The 22,725-nt window shown below is 43.9% G+C and overlaps 1 protein-coding gene across 3 annotated transcripts in view; it reads right to left on the minus strand.

Moving 5' to 3' along the window:
* The window catches only part of PRUNE2 (prune homolog 2 with BCH domain), a 270,665-nt gene that overhangs the window by 167,217 nt on the left and 80,723 nt on the right, over positions 1-22,725 (minus strand). For all 3 annotated transcript variants that reach the window (XM_049633842.1, XM_049633851.1, XM_049633832.1), the window contains exons 5-6: positions 18,272-18,424; positions 15,879-15,973 (exon numbers count right to left, since the gene is read on the minus strand). In XM_049633842.1, the coding sequence (XP_049489799.1) occupies positions 15,879-15,973; positions 18,272-18,424 (248 nt within the window). The remainder of the gene's footprint in view (positions 1-15,878; positions 15,974-18,271; positions 18,425-22,725) is intronic.

Raw genomic sequence — 22,725 nt, forward strand, 5'->3', positions numbered from 1 at the left:
CTCTCACTGACTTCTCCATTTGGCTTCCAACAGATTCTCACGTAGAAAAAATTGAGACGGTTTTTAAGAAGAAGGACTTCACAAAGGAACGAAGACCTGGCAGGAGGAATTCAAGGAAGGAGCGACGGAACCACCACCCCCCTTATCTCAGAGAAAACCGTAGTTCATGTTTCTCGACGGGTATGTACAGATATGTACAATAAGCAGGACTCACAAGGGGCTAATCACGCGGGCCAATTCTTGCCCCGATCCTACGTAAAACATCAGGCAACCCTCCTGGTTTTTCTGGACAAGTTTTTGTTACTCTCAGGTAGCAAAGCTTCTCGGGCATTTCAATTCACAGGAAGTAGCCTCAGTTTAGTAGTCTGGCAGAATTGCCGACTTTTACGGAGTTAAGCTTCTCCCCTCCCCCAGGGAGTCCCACTGCTGGTGGGATGCACTGTATGATCTCCTCTTCCTTCTTTCCCCATCCACCCCCTCTGCTCCTCATTCATTTTGCGAACTGTCGCTCTGGACCCTTTTTGAGTTGGAGACTAGGAAGCCAGATGAGGTAGGAGAAGCAGAAAAACTGTCACCTGAGGGGCGCCTGGGTGGCTCAGTCAGTTGAGCGTCTGACTTCAGCTCAGGTCATGATCTCATGGTTGGGGAGTTCGGGCCCCGCATGGGGCTCGCTGCTGTCAGCACCGAGCCCACTTCAGGTTTCTGTCCCTTCCCTGCGTGCACTCCCTTTCTCCCCCAAATTAATAAATCTTTAAAAAAATGGTCGCTTGATTATTATGTGATGGCATATCTGTCTACTAGCTTCCTGTTCCTCACAGGTGGGTCACCTTCCTGGGCTCCCTGTGGACTGGCAGATCCCTCGTATCCTGGACAGTTGAACTCCGTACTTATTCCTCACTTCCCCAGCCCCGAGGAAGCTGGCTCTGCTCTTAGCTTCTCCCAGCCGAGATCTGCCTTTCTTCCCTTCAAGTCAGCCCTCTTGGGCAGGATCTATTAAAACCTGCATGCTGGCTGTCTCTTGCAGGTGGCTCAGAACTGGCCCACATAACCATCCTGCATCTGCTTTACTCCAACAGTTTTCTCAGGGTGAGGGCTGCTCCCTGCAGCCACCTGTTCTAGATCTTACTGCCAACGTAGCCAGCTCCGCATATTTCTCACCCTTCCCATTTTCTAGGCACGAGTGAAACATACGCCCAAACACAGTGTCCCCCAAATTGAAAGGGGCACATAGGAGTCTCTCTGAGGAGACCTTCCCGAACCTATTGCCCCAGCTTGAGGTGAGGGATCGATGCCCCTTCACTCGCAGTCATATGGGACACGGACATCTCAAAACGTGTTCTCTCTTCTGTTTCCAAATTTCAATCCTCTGATTACGTCTAAGATAGTGAGAATAGCTTGAAAACATTATCATTAGGCTTCCTCCACTTCCTTTGAAAATTTTGTGTCACGGCCTCTCACATCACCTTGGGGAGAGTTCTGTACGGCCTTGGGGCTTCAGCTGAACTTCCTGCAAGCTGTCTTCCTTGTGTCCCTGCAGAGCACATCTCCACCCTCCTCCGTCCTGCCTGCCACATAGTGACTTTATAGACAACATCAAGAGCCTCTTGCAGCCTCTGGTTTTCTGTTGGTTTCAGCCAATAGAAAACCCCAACAGGTGCTGAGATGGGGGAAAAAAAGAGTGAGGGCAGAGTGTTGGTTCCTCCATTTCCCTTTGTTTGGGGTCACCTTGAACCTGGCCACCCCTTGACCAAAGACTCTTCGTGAGGTGACCCTCTCTTTTCAGCCTTCCCCTTCCAGGGTCTGGAAATCTTCTCTCTTCCCTTTAGGCTTAGGGTGGCAACCTCTGGGATACTATAATTTCATATTACTATGAATTCTTGAAAATTCAAAGTAAATCTTTATAAACGTTTTTAAAATATCTCACAAAAATATCCTTATTACTGAAGACCTTTAAGCCTGCAAGGAGAATACTGAAGCCATCGACCCCTGGTCCCATCCTAGAAGGCAATCAAAAAGCAAGAACTTTATTCCATCTCTGTCCTCTTTCAGTGTTGTTCAGCAATGGGACTCTTCTAATGAGTCACTTTCTAATGTGACTCTTAAGAACACTTGATAGGATGGTCTTCATCTAAATAAAATACAAGACAACTACAACTATGACAAAGTTTGCAAATACTTAAGACTCCTGTTTGGAGGTTCCGGTAGATTTTTTTTTTTAAGATTTTTTTTTAACGTTTATTTATTTTTTGAGAGACAGAGCATGAGCAGGGGAGGGTCAGAGAGAGAGGGAGACACAGAATCCGAAGCAGGCTCCAGGCTCTGAGCTGTCAGCACAGAGCCCAACGCGGGCCTTGAACCCACGAGCAGTGAGATCATGACCTGAGCCGAGGTCGGACGTTTAACCGACTGAGCCACCTAGGCGCCCCGGTTCTGGTAGATTTGATGTGGCCCCAGATTATTTCTAGTTCCTCCCAGCTGGAGGTGCAGTCTCCTTCCTCACTCTTTTTCTGGGCTGGCCCCATGACTTGTTTTGACCAAGAGCATGTAGTTTGACCTGGTGGGACTTGAGAGTCCCCAAAATTCTTGCTTCTGCCATTTTGAAGGTCTCTGTTTTCAAGCGAAGAAGCCTGGCATGAAAGACCACATATAAAGAGAGACTCAGCTACCCAGCCATCCACTCCACAACCTTCTCAGCTGAGGCCCCGTCCGTGTGAGAGAGACCACCTTAGATTAACCAGCCCCCGGCAGAGCCATGAGCTGACTGTGGCTGCATGAGTGAGCTCAGGCTAGACCTGTAGAATCACAAGAAACACTAAACTGTTATTTTGAAGCCACTAAGTTTTGGGGAAGCACAGCCTTTCCTATCTTTCATATCAGAATGTATCTCTCGTGCTTGATGAGAGATAACAATGATGATGATAACAATAAACTTATTCTTCTGTGACCCAACAGAGAACAACTGGGAAAGAATAAGGGCTTTGGAATCAGAGGTCCTTGGATCGGAATGCCTACCCTGTGGCTTGAGGTAGTTTATTTTCCCTCTGTGAGTCTCAGTTTGTCCACCTGTAAAATAGATACATAATAACTGCCTGTGTCATGAGGAAGGTTTCAGAATTTTAAAAGATAACTAACATAAAGCACCTATCACAGCACTCAGTGAACACCGGTTCCCTTCCTCAGTATCTGTGCATATGCATGCAAAAGTTGGGACCTGAATCAAATGGCTCTTAGCCAGTGGAACTCAGAGTAGGTCCCTGGGCCAGCAGCATCAGCATCCCGAGGGACTTATTAGAAATATAAATTTTTAAGTTCCGCCCCAGAGCTACTGAGCCAGAAACTCCCGTGTCCTATATTGGCCCATTAAACCAATTAGAATCGCCAATCTTTCATAAGCTTAGGGAAGGCCAAAACCCCTATATTGCAATATCTAGTCCACATTTCAGCTACATAGCAGCTGCTCAATAAATGTTTGAGGGCAAATGACTATGTTGATGAATGCTTAAACAGGTGACAAAACGAGTGTGTGCATTCAAGCCCTCCTTCAACCCTGTTGTGCCAAGGGCACGTCACCTGATCTGACGGCTGCGAGGCTGAGCTAGTGATGTTAATGACTGCAGTATAAGATGGGAACCTCGTTGTTTGGGCTCCATGGATGGGTAGGGACTGACACGGGTGGGGAGGTACAGAATGACTGTTGCGCTTTTGAGATAAAAGAAAGTACTTTCAAAGGCCGGAACAGATGTACTTGGCATGGGTATTTGACCAGAAACTGACAATTAGATTTCATAATGGTATCAGGAAAAGAACCCTACTCTAAAATGCTGGAAGGCAACACATGGCCACAAATACCTAATGTCATGAGCTACTTTTTCTGGAAGAGTCTATTACAACCCATTTATAAGCTGGAAATAAGGACAGACCTATCTTAGAGACTCGTCATAGACATTCAATGAGACAGTGACAATAAAATGTATGGTACATGGTAAACATTCAACAAATCTTGGCTACTATATTGATTTGTTTTAACTTGACTTATTCAAGGTGAAGACTAGCCCCGCACTAGGAATACAATGAGCATTAAATTATTCTTTTGATGGAATACAAGACAACAATAAATTACCAAAGCCTAGGTCTAGCACCTTCTCTGTTTTCCTTTTCCCACCACTAGGCGACACCACTGACCTGTCATAACCCATTCGCCTCCACTAGCCTTCAACACGGCCAACCTTAGCAATCACTGTGGATTAAGGAACAACAACAAAAAGGTATCTATTCTAGAAAGTAACTGTCCTAAATTATTCCTTTGTTTGAGTCTCCTTATTTCTCTGAATTGCCACTGGCTATTTGGCATAAATTTATTATTTCATTTCAGTGTGTGCTAAAAAAGAGTCCTTGTTACTCAGGGAACCAATTCAGCATTTACCTATAGGGACAAGAAAGGGGCATTCATACAACCCCGCTCCACCGTCTCTCTCTGTAGAGGTTTCTTCTGTCACAAGAAAAAGGAACAATTTTCCTTTAGCCTCACAGCCTGCTTCTCTATGACAAGTTGATACAATGCAGTAATTAACCATTAAAATATTGCATATGATTCACAGGAGTGTTACAGACAAACTAATTTAAACCAAGGGCAGGTCTCCAAATCAGCAAAATAACTCTGAAAGCAGGAGAGAGAGAGAAAATAAACAAGAGAAAAGGTAAGCAACAGCTGCTATTAAAAGTAACGCCAGGCAGCTAAAACTGGCCTGAATGCATTCCTAAAAATGTAATTAGCCAAATCCTTCTAGAAATTAAACCATCAAAATGACATTATAGTACACTTAAAAAATGTATTTACAGAGTGAAAGAGCAGTCATTCTAGCGTATCGCTATGTCCTGAGGGTTTCGGTTCGCATAAAGAAAGATGCAGAAGAGAATCCGATATCGTGGCATGAAGAAAGTTCAAATTGTCACAGATATATTTTGTGAAATGCTGATTCTTAAGTCCCTCAGCCGTGCGGAAGGGGAGGAAGAATTCACTTCATAAGCTGTTTTGTGGTTTCTTTGTCATCTTATGGGAAGATTAAAGTGAACAGAACCGATGTCTACCTGTTAGCTTCGCAACTACCGACATTTCTGGAAGGGCAATAACCAGAGAGGTGTCGAATTCTCCCAAATTCCTGGAGCTCACTTCTCAGCACGATGGGCATTAATACCCGGGTTCCTTCACAAGGCAAGGGGCAACTGACCTCCTCCTACAAAAGGATCTCAATAAGACAGGACTGCCTGCTGATGACTGTTGAAGAAGTGGACAATTTGTAATTATATGAGATGCAGTGACACGTGAATTCATTCGAAATGCCTCCCGATAATATGCCCATTTCCCTGAAGGTGAATGCGAATTTAAGTGACAGATCCCCAGATAAAGTCACAGAAGTACCGGAAACGCAGCATGCAAATGAGAGCCGGAGGCATTTTGATGACCTTTCTTATTGGCTTTTGAATGACAAATATGCATTAGGAAGTTCCTGGAAGGAAGTTTGGTCATACTCAGGCAGAAGTGGCAGTGAGGAGGGGAGCAGGGTTGCTGAGGAGCAGACAGACGGACATGTGGAAAAGGGGGAGGTGTGCAAAACCTACTAAGAAAAGGCAAGGTGGAGAGTGATGCGGTGATATGGACCATCCATGGCGTGGTCCAAAGAGGGTTACAGAATTCACTCACACAGCCTGTGGTTGTCGAAGCTTGGGAGGAAAATGCCAACAATGTGTAGCTGGAGAGACTGAGCTCTGGGTCTCCAGCTGAAGAGAAGACAGCAGGGAGGGGGAAGACAAGGCATCCAAGGCTGCCAAGAGTCTGAGTCCCCAGAATGCATGGTGACCGGCAAGGAAAGGTGGGGTGGCTGTGATGTTCTGTGTCCAGACAGCAAAGGCCTCAAAGACTAATTATTCGATGTTGTTCAGTATGATACACATGACCTGTTATCTCAGGCTGCTGGGTGGCCCCGCCTACTCTTAATCTATGCTAACATGATTAGCTGTCGGAAATACACCACCATTGGCCAAAATGCATGAAACCAGATGAGTAAGTTATGAATCATAAATGAAGGTCCTACTCTCCCTTGATTTATAAAAAGTCCGGGACTGAATGACACAGCCTTGGATACCAAAAGCAATTGCCTCCTTAAGTGGCCTTCAAAGATAGCCACCTTCAAATTTCTTCCCTCTCTATAAGCACATGCTACTCCTCACATCAAGAATTGGGGTCTAGGGGTGCCTGGGTGGCTCAGTCGGTTAAGCGTCCGACTCTTCGTTTCAGCTCAGATCATGATCTCACAGTTTCATGAGTTCGAGCCCCACATCAGGCTCAGCACTGGCTTCATGGAGCCTGCTGGCGATTTCTTCTCTTTCTCTCTCAGCCCCTCCCCCACTGGCACCGTCTCTATCTCTCTCAAAATAAACAAACTTAAAAAAAAAAGAATTGGGGTCTAATTCTCACTGATGTTCTGAAACTGACTTGTACAGGTTAGTGACAGACAAGTACAAAAGCTGGGGGAAATCTGAAAACTCACCATTTGCAAATTAAACACAGCCATTACAAAACTTCAATTACATATTTTACGTTAAGTTGTATCAAAAATAGAAGTCAGAATCTGAAACACACTCTTTCATAATTATTTTATTATCTGTTACTATTATCTGTGCTCTTTAGATTATATCTATAGTAGCTGCATGGTAAAAATGCTATTATAATGGCATGCTTCTGCACATCTCTTCCCCATTTGTTTTGTGTGACAAATAAAATTATAATATATTTAAAGTCTACAATTTAATGACTTGATATGTGTATGTATTTGATATAATATACTTAAAGTCTGCAATTCGACGATGGGTATGTATGAGAAAGGATTCCCACAATGAAATGAATTAGTACATACATTCATCACCTCACGTAGGTACATTTTTATCTTTTTCCTTTTTTTCTCTTGGTGAGAACATTCACGATCTACTCTCTTTGCAAATTCCAATTATACAATAACGTATTACCAACTATTCCCAATTCTGTTTTGATAATATCATATTCGTACTTCCAAATTAGCCATAGTAGGAATTTACACTACAGAAATTGGCCAACACTACAAGTCAAAGGTTGTTGTTTTTTTTTTTTAATTGTTGTATTGCTTATCTATAGCAGGTTAGGAAACTACAGTCCACAGACCCAAAGCAGCTCACTGACTGTTTTTGTATGGCCCATGAGCTAAACATTTTCTTTTTTAAACATTTTTTTAATGTTTTTATTTATTTTTGAGAGAGACAGAGACAGAGACAGAGACAGAGCATGAGTGGGGAAGGGGCAGAGAGAGAGGGAGACACAGAATCGGAAGCAGGCTCCAGGCTCCGAGCGGTGAGCACAGAGCCCAACGCAGGGCTCGAACCCATGAGCTGTGAGATCATGACCTGAGCCGAAGTCGGACGCTCAACCGACTGAGCCACCCAGGCGCCCCTAAACATTTTCAAATAGCTGCTATTTAAGTTCCTGTATACTATCCTCAATCTTGCATCTTAGACTACAAAGTCTAAATTATTTCCCACCTGGATCTCTATGGGAATAATTTGCCAGGTCTGGACTTAAGAAAGTTATAGAGAAGAAGTTAATAATTCAAGTTAAACTTCCAAGCGTGTTGTGTCTCTAGCCATCACACTGTGAACAGCATGTGCACAAAACCATGCTGTTGTTGACAAACAGGTGGAGTTCGGACAAAAGTCTTTGTGGTATCATTGTCTTGTTAGGGAAAACAAAAATATCAACTGTATTCTTGTTTGAAACTAGAGCTGTGCATCATCTGCAATGTACAAGTTGCACAAAAATTAACTAATTCATTCATATGAGATTTAATCGGCTGTATGATTATTTATGAAAAAAGGGTTTTTAGAAATTGTGTGCTATATATTCTTTATATCAGTAATGTGTGTGTGTGTGTGTGTGTGTGTGTGTGTATGTGTGTGCACACCTATATATTTTTTCCAGACATTTACCAGCATACTGCTAATTTCCCATGTCATCAGTCTGGGCTGATCTCTGAGACTTGCATGAACAATCGAAAATGATGGAAGTCACATTCTGAGACACTTCACGTTAGGCCACAAGAATGGCAGCTGCTGCCCGAGTCTCTCAGAAAGCTCGCTCTTGTGGGGCGCCTGGGTGGCTCAGTGGGTTGAGCGCCTGACTTCGGCTCAAGTCATGATCTCGCGGTTCGCGAGTTCGAGCCCCGCATCGGGCTCTGTGCTGACAGCTCGGAGCCTGGAGCCTGCTTCGGATTCTGTGTCTCCCTCTCTTTGTTCCTCCCCCCTTCCCATTCTGTCTCTCTCTCTCTCTCTCTCTCTCTCTCTCAAAAATAAACATTAAAAAAAAAAAAGCTCGCTCTTGTGATTGTCTCTCTTGGAACCTACGTGTCACGCTGGATGAAACTCAAGCCAGGTGACAGTCACAACTGAGCTCACAGTGAACCGCCACCTGACTGTTAACTGCCATGAGAAATTTTGAGCAAGCACCGTCCAGCTGAACTCGATAAACCCATAGAATATGAGAAATTCTAACTCCTATAACATCCACGTTCTGGGAATGGCTTGCTACACAGCAGCACATGACTGGAATATGGTTTCGCTCTGGGGAGGAGGCAGTGAGGGGGCAGCTAATTGGACCCGACACATCATGATCTCAGGAATCCTGGCTCGGGGGACTGCAGCCCTGTTTTGTTCTGAGCTCTTGGTTCAGAAGCAAGTACAAGGACATGTTTGACGGGGGGGGGGGGGGGCTTGAAAACAAAATGTAACAGAAAGGGGGGAATGGTAACGAATAACACACATCCACCTTTGCTTATGAATCGGAATCACCTAATGCCATCCTCCACTAGAGATGCAAGTGAAACACCCTCGAGCACTGACTCTACCTTGTTCTTTCGCTACCAGTCAACCCCACCCGGGCTTCCCGGACCGGTGCGCGGCTCCTTCCGCAGCCTGCTTGCTTGCTTTCTGCACCAAGTCAAATAACCATTTTTGAGGCCAGCATCGCGTAAATTCCCCTCCCCGCCCCAGCCTCGTTGCATCCTCTCTCATTATCTCATTCCCACTGCACGGCCGCCTAGGGAAGTCCGTGGGAATTTCTGAGCCCGGAGGAGAGGTTTACGCCCGGGGAAGGCTCTGTGTTTTCTCTAGCCCCCTTCCCGTCTCCTCCACGTAAACGCGTTTTTATCAGGATTACAGGAGAGAAGGACAGAGGCCCAGGGCACTACCCTATGCCAAGAAAAGCACAAAGCACAATGAGCAACTTTACAGTCTTTAAACTCCGGATCACCATCTATCTCATTCCTGCGGCAAAATGGTAGCTAGAAAAGCTGTGTTGAGGTATTTTGTGCAAGGTAGGGAAATAAATGCACAGAAGTCGGGCTAGATGGGCCAAGTTCTGTGAATCCATATGTGAAGTCCATCTGAAATCGGCCAATCGGTAAAACAGAGAAAAGTTGTCAACAAACACCAACTTAGCTCCAACTTAACTCAAGCTGTAGATATGAAACAGGAATCCCATCATAAGGCATTAGAAGGCACTTCTAGATAGGCTGGTTTTCAGGCTTCTTTGGTGTCTTTGGAGTATTTTTGGCCGTCTACAGAAGGAGCTACCTACATACAAACTGTAAGGATTCTAAATATGATAAGCGTCAGCTGCTTAGTACATTTTGTTTCAAAGACAAAGTGCTGTTGCCACCGATATAAGCCAGTTTTTAAATAAGGATTTTTAATTCTCTCATCTCAGTTATGTCTTATTACCAAGAACCACTCACTGCAGTTCCAAAGGAATGTTAGTCCACTTTTATGGTTCTTTCTTTCATTTTTTTCATCCTGCCACTGTCCTCAAGAAGCTACGAATTAGTAGCTCGAAATTCATCCTTCAGATGCCTCGCACACACTGATTATTAAATTCACACAATGAAAGTTACCGTGTTTGGCATTTCCTTCAACCCCCTTTGGACCCTTGGGCCAGGCATGAACTGAGAACTCCTGACACCTCAGCTGTGCAGAGTTTTGTTACTTGGGGTTAGTATAGTGCTCAAAAGTAATACTGCTTCATTCCAATAAAAAAAATCTCTACCAGGGGCGCCTGGGTGGCTCAGTAGGTTAAGCGTCTGACTTCGGCTCAGGTCATGATCTCACGGTTCGTGGATTCGAGCCCTACATCGGGCTCTGTGCTGACAGCTCAGAGTCTGGAGCCTGCTTCGGATTCTGTGTCTCCCTCTCTCTGCCCCTCCCCTGCTCGCGTTCTGTCTCTCTCTCTCAGAAACAAACTTAAAAAAAAAAAACTCTACCATTAAATTTTTTTTCAATAACTGCTCTCCATTTGGAGTACTGATCTGAAAATGTTAAATCACAGCAAGGTAAACCAGAATACCCCTGTTCTTGAATTCTAGAAACAGGCTGAGAAGAAACATCACACTTGCCTTCCTACACGGTTCGTCCTACCCAGTCCCTTGCCCCGTAATCTTTGTTCCTATTTACTTTTATGTACTTGCTTTATTGACCAGATCTCCTCTATATCAGGGGCCGAAAATTACTTTCAGTATGAATACTTGGGAGTTAGATGATGTTTATAAATAAAAACTAATGATTTTTAAAAGACGCAAAGAAGTGAAGACAAAGAGGAAGAAGGGCTGGTATGAAGAGTAGAGAAAAGAAGGATTCAACCAAGGACGGCGTGGGGAGGTCTAGCCTGCAATCATTGACTCTAGACGACTCACTGGTGAAGCCCAGAGGGGGCTCAAAGCCCACAACTAGCCTTGCCCAAGGGTACCATATCCCAAGCAGTGAAAACAGTACTGGGGCGGGACAAACGTGGATTTTACTTCTGACTGTACTTTGGACAAATGATGGAACCTCTCAAGATTCCAATGCCCTCACCTGCAAGATGGAGATCGTGGCAAAGACCGGCTAAGTATTCTTCAAGGTGGTTCTTCTTGGACACGTAGCTCGACGACATTTCTTTGCTTCCCTGCAGCCAGATGTGACCACGGGACTGTGCCGACGAAAGGTGAGCAGAAGTGATGGATGCCACGTGTGGTCCTCCGAGCTCTTCCCCACCTCGGTGATAGAATGGAGATGCCTGCAGGCATCTTGGGAGCTACACAGTGAGCATGGTCTCTGGGTCACCCGCGGCCACTGGACCAGGAACACCAAAGTGGATCACTGCACCGGCAAAACCTGAACAATTTCCGTGTTGAGTCTCCGAGAGTTGGGGTTTATCTGATACAGCTGTTAGAGCTACCTTAACCCCTACGGGGGGGACCACAGCACACTTGTCTCATGAGCTTTCTGCGAGGGTTAAATGAGATGATGCTTGCAAGTCCTCACTCTACTGTCTGCTACGCAATGAGCGTTCGCCATCGAATGTTAACTCTTTAGCGAGGAGGAGCCGGCATGCCTGGATACTAGACGAAATGGAGGCACTTATGACTCAAAAACCTGGAGGCGAGGTTGCACAGATTTCCACTGCTTGGCCAGTTGGGTTTGAAAAGTCACCTTCGGTGTAAGCGTTTGGTGTTTTAAAGAATATGCTAAACAAAAATAATCTATGCTCCCTGGAAATATTAACTGTTATGCATTCCACGACACAACAAAGTACGTCCTTACTCTAATGGTGCTTCCATCTTGAACTCCAGAATCTCTAAGCTCAAACAGTGAGAAATCATATTTGGTGCTTAAAATCGGTAAACCAGATTTTGGACTGGTGTGCTCAAGTCTTAAAGCCCCGGTTACAAGGGTTCCCATGATGCTTCACTGCGGCCTTAGAAAATGTTCCCTTTTGTTAGGGAAGAGTTTAACAGTGATCTTGGGAATTCATTCTGGTCTGGGCTCTAAACGCTAAGGGAAAATGTTGGTACTTTTCCCTCCGCGGCGTTCCAAGGTGCAGCTTGGCTGGTAATCGCTACAGGGCAGAATGAGTCATCGGTCTGAGTCACTTTACCAGAATGTATCCCATGCGTTCTGTTCCAGGTCTCAAATAGCAGAGTGGCTGGTCATGAGGAGGCCCCGGGCTGAGAGCACAGCGGAGCCCTAGAGAGAAAACAAGCCCTAACACTTCCCTCAGACTCCAGCTCCAAATAAAGGAGTCGAAATGTCAAGGGTAGAAAATCCCCACTGTTCCTCATTTAAAGGAAATTGATTTGAAATGAAAGTAAGCGGAAGCGGCAACTCATCAAATGTGCTTAGCAGGCAATAGGTTCATTCAGACAGTCTTGTAAGTTTTATTCCTTGAAATTGTCAGTAAATGACTACTTTTACAAAAGGATACTTTACTGGTTGAATTGTGTCCCCCTCCCCACCCCCAGATTTATATATTGAAGTCTTAACTTCAGTACCTCAGAATGTGACCTTATTTGGACAGAGGGTCGCTGCAGATATAATATAGTAAAGATGGGGTCATTGTGTGGGCTCTAATCCAGTATGGCTGGTGTCCACATAAAAAAGGGCAAATTTGGACACAGAGACAAGGAGAGAGGAAAGATGAAGGGAAAATAAAGGCAGAAGGGTGCCCTGGTGGCTCAGTCGTTAGGTTGACTAGTCATTCGTCAGACAAGCGTCTGACTCTTGCTTTCGGCTCAGGTCATGATCTCACGGTTTGTGAGTTTGAGCCCTGCATTGAGCCCTGATTTGGGTCCCCTGCTGTCATCAAAGAGCCCACTTTGGATCCTCTGTCCCCCACTCTCTCTGCCCTTCCCCGCTCACGCTCTCTCTCTCAAAAGCAAACATTAAAAGAAAAAAAAAAGAACACAAAGTTTGTTCCAGTGAAACACGTGCTTTGATATCCACAGATGCTTTCCTTTCTTCTCCGATGAAGGCTTTATTATTTTTAATTTTTATACTTTCTAGTTTCTAATAAGGATTTGGTTTTTTGGCAACCTTTATTTCTCTCTATTGGTTCCGCCACTAAAATGCCAGATTGGAAGCTTCACTTTGGGTGAGCAAAGCCTCACGTATGGACTTATCCAATCACTATGCTGTACATCCGAAACTAACGTAACCTTGAGTATCAGTGAAACTTCAACAGAAAAAAACATGAGAGGTTGGAACAGAATCAAAACCACTCGTGCTTCTCTTCTGATAATCAAATTGGCAAGCAAGGAAAAGGGCACAAAGGGTCAGAGACAATGATAATCAGTGAATGAACTCCCAATATGTAGTGTGATATATACTACCATGAAAATGAGAAAGAAAGGGCTTAGTAGCTTTCTCCTTACAACATGGAGGGCCAGAGGTGACCCAGCTGTCAAAGCAATGGTTTTACCTCCTAAACCTAATTTACCTCAATTAACTTAAAATATTGTCTAACTGTGATTGAATAAATACATGAAACGAGCTCGAAATTAATGGAAGACACGATAACTATTTCAGTCCTAAGCTGGTCCTTTAGACTTAATTTTGCAAGAGTTTCAGGGAATGTTATAAACAATGGAGAATTTATAAAAGTCATCAGGAAGTAGCTAAGTCTCGAGATACGCTGAAGTATCTACAAGACTATGAAACTTAGAAACTATGAGACTTAGAAACTCAAAGGAACTGGGGCGCCTGGGCAGCTCGATCAGTTGGGTGACTCACTCTTGATTTCAGCTCAGGTCATGATCTTACGGTTTGTGAGTTTGAGACCCACGTTGGGCTCTATGTTGACGGCTTGGAGCCTACTTGGGATTCTCTCTCTCTCCCTCTCTCTGCCCCGCCCCTGCTAATGCGCTCTCTCTCTCTCTCTCAAAATAAATAAATAAACTTTAAAAAGATTTAAAAAAAGAAACCCAGAGGAACTAAAAATATTTCTTTGAGAATCCAAAGGGCGTTTAGACAGCTGCTCCAAAACACACAGAATAAGATTGTGGGTATTCCATCATGATTTTAAAAAGTGAGGTCCATGGGAATGGAAAGGAGGCTGAAATATAATCAAATGTGAGTAGGGATCAGAAAACACCACATAACGGGATGCTCTGTGGAGAAAACCAAACTCTTCCCTTAACTGGGAGATTTTTTTTCCAACAGACAGACTGAATAAATAACGTGCGTTTTCTCTTTCAAAGAAATCATAGGAAGTTACTAAGGAGATGCTTTCCCATTTCTCAGTCATCTTTACTATCCCCATTATGCACAAGTGAAAAGCTCTCATTCAGCTGATGGGAGTTTAATCTGTGTACCCTTCTTTACATATACAAATGTCCTTCTTCCTCCTCCCAGAAGATCATATAGTGTTTCCAGAGATATACTTAACTGCCTGATTAATTACTGGACCTCTATGTAAATTACTGTAAAGTACTGTAAAGTACTGTAAAGATTTTATCACTTATTCAGCTCGACCAACATTTACAGTTTAACGTATCTGACAAAGCCATTTATATACCCCTATAATATAACTAAAGGTACGTGAAAGCTATGGTAAGTCTATAATAATAGCCTTAAAATAATTTGCTAACTACAGACAGTTCCCTAAGCAATTACAAGACGCTGTATGTTAATTTAGAAAGGAATTCCAAACAAGGCATTTAAAACCTAATAAGATGCCATTAAATGAAGGGAGACAGGGGAGGGAGGAGGGGAAAGAAAACCCTAAGGCTTGAACTAGGAGAAATGATTCTCTGAGCTACTGACCCTTGCAAGATCCACGTTTTCCTTGGATTTCTATACACAAAGCAGATTTCTAATTGAAGGTGATTATCTAGTTACTACATCCCAAATTGCATGTGTTTCTTGTATTGAGTCACATCCACATCTAATTATATGGAGCATTTATCAATATGAAAGTCCATAGAAATAATCGAGTCAACTACGAACTATATACAATGAGAACGTGCTCTATAAACCATGAGGCACTGTATAACCACCAAATGTGATTATCTCCAGTGACAACAGTCTGCCTCCTGGTACTCATATGGATCTATTCAGATTGACATCTGAATTATGATGTCGATCCACTGGGAATAAACTTTCCACAGAAATTACAGAAAAAAAGCACCTGGTTTGCTCTTGGTTTTTCTGAGGTATGGATACCTCATGCATACCTGCTGGTCACCAGAAATACACACGTTGATATCGTCATCAACACCATGAGGAAAAAGAAAAAGCATGGCAACACACAATTCTAAAAACAAAAAGATGAAGTGCTATACAGCACTTTTTGTCTACATAAACTTGAGAGCTGAGTGCCTCGATCAAGGCAACGTAACAGTAAAGAAATATGCAGAATTCTGCATGGCACAAATGTGCTTCTGTAAAATATCATCCCCATTAGTTAGGTTAATTAAGATGAACATACAAGTCATTGAAAACCCCCAAAGTCGACAAAAGATAATTTACCAAGGAAACACACAAAGGCAAAAGTAATATTCACTCTGAGTCATTCATTTAACAGATTGGAAGGAGCGTCTTATGAATACTTGAGCTGTCACCATTGATTACCAAAAATGACATGCATCCAAATAGCTTACAAGGGCCAAAGGACAACCTGTTTTCCCACAAAAGTTCGATGGACAATGTGGGCTGGTGCACAGAACGAGTGGAAGTGAATCCAATCCCACATACGATCGCTGCTATTAAGCGGACTATACATACGCACACATACAAACTTGAGTATTTGCGTTGTAGGTTTTGTTGTACTCAGATGAATGAAATAGCACTCATCTTGGGAATCCATGTTTGGCATTTTTCATTGACTTAGCACAGTGTTTCCATCCAAAATAATAACCTGCATTCTTAGTCAAATATATCACAACGAAGCATTCAAAGCAAAAGACCAACACTGACTTATGCTGTAGAATAATATTTTGTAAAATTTGTCATTGCCACCCCCCCCCCAAAATAAACATTCCCACCCTTACCTCGAGGGTCATGTTCACGGTACTGATGGCCACTTTTATTTCTCCATCTGACAGTTCTTTTATGTCCTTCAGCATTGTCTGTTCAATACTTAAACCTACAGATGAGAGGGGAAAAACATTATTTACACTTGGGGAACTGTTTTGGGTAATATCAAGGGACTATGTAAAGAACTCACCCTGTTAATTTCAATGTATTCTCCCAATAAGATCTCTTTTACCCATAACGAACACACACATTAAAGCAAAAATCACATCAGAGACAGTATTTGCACCAGTTAGGTTCCTAGCAAGAAATAGAATTCACCCCTCATCACACACACACACACACACACACACACACACACACACACAGAGTTTTTAATGGTAGGACACATACAGAAGTATGGGTGGGGCCAAGAAAATGAATAAAAGATGGTGAGGCATCCAGACACTGGCAAAGGGACAAGGGAAGAAACAGACCTGAAAGTACAGGAGAGGGGCCGTCAAAAACTTAGCGTCAAATCAGTAAGGATGCAAGGGAGAAATAGTACAGCCTCTTTATTCTCCTTCCTTGGATCCTCACATCCCATGTGTTACTAACGCTTTTCACTAACCAGAAGGCAGGGGATTAAACACTCGGAGGTCAGCCTCTAGAGGCCCACAGCAGACCAGGGCAGAGAATGGAATGGGGAGGAGTGAGCCAATGACAAAAACCTAACAGAATCATGCAAGCTAGCTAAGGAATACATCGCAAGATCAAAATTTGCTTTCAGGATGGATTCAGTTGGGCCTTCATATTTTCTATTGTAATTTAATTCAAAGTGCACTTCATAGGGGCACCTGGGTGGCTCAGTCGGTTAAGTGTCCGACTTCAGCTCAGGTCTTGATCTCACGGTTCATGGGTTCGAGCCCTGCACGCGGCTCTGTGCTGACAGCTCAGAGCCTGGAGCCTGCTTCGGATTCTGTGTCTCCCTCTCTCTCTGCCCCTCCCCCACTTGTGCTCTGTCTCTCTCTCCCTCTCTCTGAAAAATAAATAAATGTAAAAAAATAAAAAAAAATTAGAACTCTCTGCCAATCACAGCAGTGTGGGGAAACAGACGGGTATGAAACATTTTCCTTTGACTTGAAGACTAACAGGCCACAATCTATCATACGGCAGCATAAAATGAGTTATAGAATATATTGTGACATTAAAATCTTGGTCTAGTCTTGAAAGTGAATGACATAAACGCACCCCATCGTGCGGCCACACTTACACCTACACGCACGCGTGTACATTGGGAGCAAATGTGCCGGGGCCCCGCCCACACGTCCTCACACCTTCCGTGGTGTGACGCCCAACCACGAAAGCCCGCTCTGGGGGGTATTAACAGCCCCCGGGACTGAGCAGCCCCCAACAGTCCAGTGGCATGCTGGTGAATATTTAACAACCAACAGCGAAGCTTGATCTGTAGCGTTTGTTCATCCCTGTGGTGGCAATACTCCCACCAGGGCTGATTTCCAGCTGCCAACCCAACATAACCCAATTCACAAAAGTCCTGAGTTTTAACAACCGGCCCCTGGAGCTTGGATGAGCAAGTTCTAACACACTTGGGATCTAACACACATGGGATAACACCGAGGTGCAATTCCTCTCTCTTTCCCCGGGCTCCCCACCGCGGGGTGACGGTATGGCTTCCCACAGAGCTAACCTGCCCCATAAGCCCCTCCGTCCCCTCTCAGTGCTTCTTGGGCTCCTCTCCAAAATAAACTGCTTTGCCTCTGGCTCTGTCCCCGGGGGATTCCAAACTGAGGGAGAAAGCTTTGTCTGGGGCTGGCCTGGTCACTCGCCAGCTGTGTGCGTGATGACCAGAAAGCAAAGCCGCCCTTCTGTGCCTCAGTGTTCACATCTGGAAACTGGGGGTAATACCTGTCAGGATTGTCATGAAGACTCATATAATCCGTGCCAAGTTATTCCAGCATCCGTGAATTATATCTGTTTCTCATCACGATGAAAAACTGAGCCAGGAAATCCACTGTCTTGATAAAGCTTCGATTTAGAGAATAATTTTATCTGCTTAGCTGTCTTCGCTCTTTCTTTTTCTAAAATTAATTGATTTATGAAATCCCGTTGTACTTGACGTTGCTCCTGCCACATTGCTCAGAACAGAACCTTCTCGGCACAGGGATTTCATGTAATGAGGCATCCAGGGTGCACGTTAGATGCGTGAATTACCCATACATGCAGACACAAAGGCCCCAGAGGTGAGTCTGCGGTACGGGCTGCCTGCTTCCAGGCGAGTCAACATCGTGTGCCTGAAAATCTTCCACAAGCACGGACAGTAGGGAAGAAAACAAAGGCGCTGGCAACGTGCCATCCCAGAAACCATCCCTACTCAGGCGCTGTGACAGAGCCGGGGGACAGAGTCACTCACCCTGAGCGCTGAATTGGGTCTCCTGCAGGACGTTGATGATGTCCTCTCTCGGGGGCAAGCTGGGAAATTTTTCTTCCAGGATAGAGAGAATTTCTTCCTGCTTCTCTGAGATCTTCTCGGATTCCATGGTCATCCACTTGAAAAGGATGCTACCTAAAAGACATGAATGAAAATGGCCTTTCACTTTCCAGCCAAGCCAGGATGGGAGCCAGGAAAATCCATGTTTTCTGGCTTGTCTAGCCATACTTCCACTTTCAGTTTCTTGTCTGGACCAGTGGCCTCCATGGAGTAGCTTTCAAGAGGCAGGTGTTAGAAAACGCTTCAGATACTGTCTGCCCCGCCTCTCTGATCGCCAGGTATTGATCTCTGCAATGTAACTGCCTATTACACACTTCGTAGGACAGAGTTTATGGGTAAAGGAACAAAATGGATAGCTTTCCCCACCCACACAAACCTACAAAAATGATATACGTGTTTTTTTCATTTCAGAATGGAATTTAATGGCAAACTCTTTTAAAATATTAATATTATTTACTATTTCCCTTTAATATTCCCTTTAAGAGACCACAGAGGAGACTGCTTCCACTCATCACATTACAGGGCTCACATATGAACTTCTTCCTTTTAACAACTCAAGGACTGCATAGTCTGTCAGCAGGAAAGGAATCGGACAAGGTGTTGAATCTGGAGCCCATTCTCAATCTCCCAGGAACCACACCCTTCTTCGAAGTTACTGTTATCCATTTATAAGAATTCACAAGCTGGGGGTAAACTACAGGCCTCGATTACACAGTAATTTGCCAACCAACACAGTAATTTGCCAAAATGACCATCCTCTGACAAACTCCTGGAATTTTCTGTGCACAATCTCACCACGAAAAGGAGGATTTGCCACTTGTCACATCCCCTTCCCCTTGTATCTTGATCCGGGCTAACACGGAGCCACGGGGGAAAGAAAAGTTTTACTTAGGATGAATGACGAAACTCTCTAAAAGTCGCCACACCTGTTGATTAATCAAGGTGTCACCATCTCTCCCAACATGGGGCTCAAACTCATGACCCTGAGATCAAGAGCCACCTGTTCCACTGAGCCAGCCAGGTGCCCCACCACTTGCCCATTTTATTTAAAAAAAAAATTTTTTTTTTAACGTTTATTTATTTTTGAGACAGAGAGAGACAGAATGAATGGGGAGGGGCAGGGAGAGAGGGAGACACAGAATCTGAAACAGGCTCCAGGCTCTGAGCCATCAGCCCAGAACCCGACGTGGGGCTCGAACTCACGGGCCGCAAGATCGTGACCTGAGCCGAAGTCGGACGCTTAACCGACTGAGCCACCCAGGCGCCCCACCACTTGCCCATTTTAAAACAGAAATAATACTGCTTTCCCAGCTTGCAAAGTTATATTGAGAATCAATGAATGCAAATATCATAATAACAGTAAATATGCCAAATATATTTAAAGCATTTATTTAAAGCATTTCATTTATTTATTTAAAGCATTTCATTCATTCATTCATTCCTTCAACAAAGAAGCACTTGCTATGGGCAGGGCACAATGCTAGATGCAATGATTCAAGACTGAGATACAGACATTCATGCCCCTTGAAGCTCATAGTCGTTTAGGGGCTACAAATAAGTAAACACATACAATTCCGTCATTAGAGGGACGAGGAATATCACTGGGGGAATACAAAGTACTCTAGATTTAGACCAGAATCTAGGAGTCACAAAAAGCTTTGTAGAGAGAGTTAACCTTGGCTGAGACTTGAAGGATAACTTAATGTAAAGGAAAAGTAAGAAGATCATGGTCACATAGACCATGTGCAAAGGCACTGAGGTGGGAGAGGCTCTGGAGGGATTCTTACAAAACGTAAATGTGAGGGGCACCTGGGTGGCTCAGTCGGTTAAGCATCCGACTCTTGATTTCAGCTCAGATCGTGATCTCACGGGTGGTGGGACTGAGCCCCGTGTTGGACACTGCACTTACAGTGAGAAGCCAGCTTGGGATTCTCTCTCCCTCTCTCTCTCTCTGCCCCTCACCCATCCCCCCCTTTCTCTCTCTCACTCAAAAATAAATAAATACACGTTAAAAAAAGAATCCCTCTAGCTACCAAGCAGAGAATGAATCAGACAAAGCATACCAGGAGAATTAGAAGGCTGTTTTAGATGAGTGTGAGGGAAGAAGCAGTCCACAGGCGGAGAAGTGGACAGATTCAAGATAAATTATCATTTAAAGGTGGGGAGCAGCCAGCTGGATTCTTCGGTCTGACAATTTCTGGCACAGAATCCAAAACATAAAGATGGCTTTTCCACTCTTTGTTGAGGCAACGGTGAGTCTGAATTTCAAAAAAGACCCTCATCTGCTTCTGGCTCGGATAAACTACTTGTACCAAGAACAAGGAGAAAAGCTAGATAAAAGACCAACAAAAAAAAAATTGCACTAAAATATATTTTAAAAAATCTGTGATGACATCAGGCAGTTACCCAGGTGACCATCTTAAAACTGAAGATCCTGGAGAGACGGAAAGCGCGAAGGGGTGACGCCCACACTTGGTGTTGTTCGTCCTCTCTGGGTATTTGTTAATTTAGAAGTTGTAGCTAATGAGATAAGAAGATTCACAGATCTAACAATAGTTTCACAGGGATAGGGAGGCAAAAATTGAGGTTCAGGGCTCTCTGCAGAGAAGGAGTGTCGGGTTAAATACCCCAGGTTTTGAGAGGAGGCCCCTGGAGAGCCTGGGAAAGAGGCTGGAGAGAAATGATCTGCAGGGTGAGTCTGGTCCACCACCAGATTTTCTCAATGAAGTTTTGGTGGAATACAACCACACTTACTAACGTTGCTTATGGATGTTTTTGTGCTATAATGACGGTGTGAGTAGTTGCAACAGAGACCGTAGGCCTGCAAAGCCTAAAATATTTCCTGCTTGACTTTACGCCGATAAAGTTTGCTGACCTCTACCACAGCCAAAGGATGAAGCAAGAATAGATTAGTCCTCAAGGCGACGCAAGTCCTGATTTGAGTCAGCTCAAACGCAAAATAGATGAAGTTTCTCTGACATTCTTCTAGCTACCTCTGGTGCCAGAAGCCTGTCCTCTTTGGAGCAAACACATCTCATCATCCATCGTTTCATTGTCTCTATACCTTTCATGTATGCTGTTCAGCAATCAATGACAAATTACCAGGCATTAAAAAATATATATATGATCAAATGACTGAAAAGTTCGGGGGGAAAAAAAAAAAAACTCATGAGAGAAGGAACGGAAACGGAACTAGAGGGAATTTTTAAAAAGGAGCTGGAGAATTACAGTAGACCATTAGAATCTATAAATAAAATATGCAAAAGAAATTTTTAAACTGCAAGTTTAATCATTGAATGTAAGAACTCAAAAAAAAAAAAAAATAGGCATGCCTGGGTGGCTCAGTTGGTTGAGTGTCCAACTTTGGTTCAGGTCATGATCTCACAGTTCGTGGGTTCCGGCCCCGCGTCGGGCTCTGTGCTGACAGCTCAGAGCCTGGAGCCTGCTTCGGATTTTGTGTGTGTGTCTCTCTCTGCCCCTCCCCTGCTTGCGCTCTGTCTCTCTCTCTCAAAAAATAAAATAAAGGGGCGCCTGGGTGGCTCAGTCAGTTGAGCGTCCGACTTCAGCTCAGGTCACAATCTTGCAGTTGGTGCGATCGAGCCCTGCATTAGGCTCTGTGCTGACAGCTCAGAGCCTGGAGCCTGCTTCTGATTCTGTGTGGGTGTCTCTCTCTCTCTCTCTACCCCTCCCCTGTTCATGCTTGGTCTCTCGCCCTCAAAATAAAATAAGCATTTAAAAAATAAATAGGTAAAATAAAAAGTTTAAAAAAACGTATAAAAAGAACTCAAAAACTATGTTCAATGACAGATGAGATCCACTGAGAAGATTAGTAAATTGGAAAATAAGTCAGAAGAAAATCTCCATGCTGAAGTATGGAGAGACTAAAGGGATGAAAAATCTACAGATGAGCATAAGAGACCCAGGGAACATGGAGAAAAGGCCGAACATACATGCAGTGGAAGTTTCCCTTGGAGGAGAGAAAAACAGGACTAAGATTATATTTAAAAAGGCAACAGCCAATCACCTTTCAAAATTAATGAAAGATATTACTCCACGATATTTGTGTTCAACTATGAACCCAAATCAGGATAAACACAAAGAAAAAACCCCTAGCCATATGACACTAAAACTGCTAAAAATTACAGAGAATAGAAATTTGAAATCAATCAGAAAAAGAAAACATGACTGTCAAAGGTACAACAATAAAAGGGAGAGCTGACCTCCCCCAAAATGATGAAAGCCAGAAGACAATGGAATTGTCTGCAAAGTACGGATAGAAAATAATTGCCAATCTAAATTTCTGTACTGAGTGAACACATGAAAAAATGAAGGCAAAATAAAGACGTTTCCAGAAAAATAAACTGAAATGGTCTGCC

The sequence above is a fragment of the Panthera uncia genome, chromosome D4 (assembly GCF_023721935.1).
Source record: "Panthera uncia isolate 11264 chromosome D4, Puncia_PCG_1.0, whole genome shotgun sequence".
Lineage (NCBI taxonomy): Eukaryota > Metazoa > Chordata > Mammalia > Carnivora > Felidae > Panthera > Panthera uncia.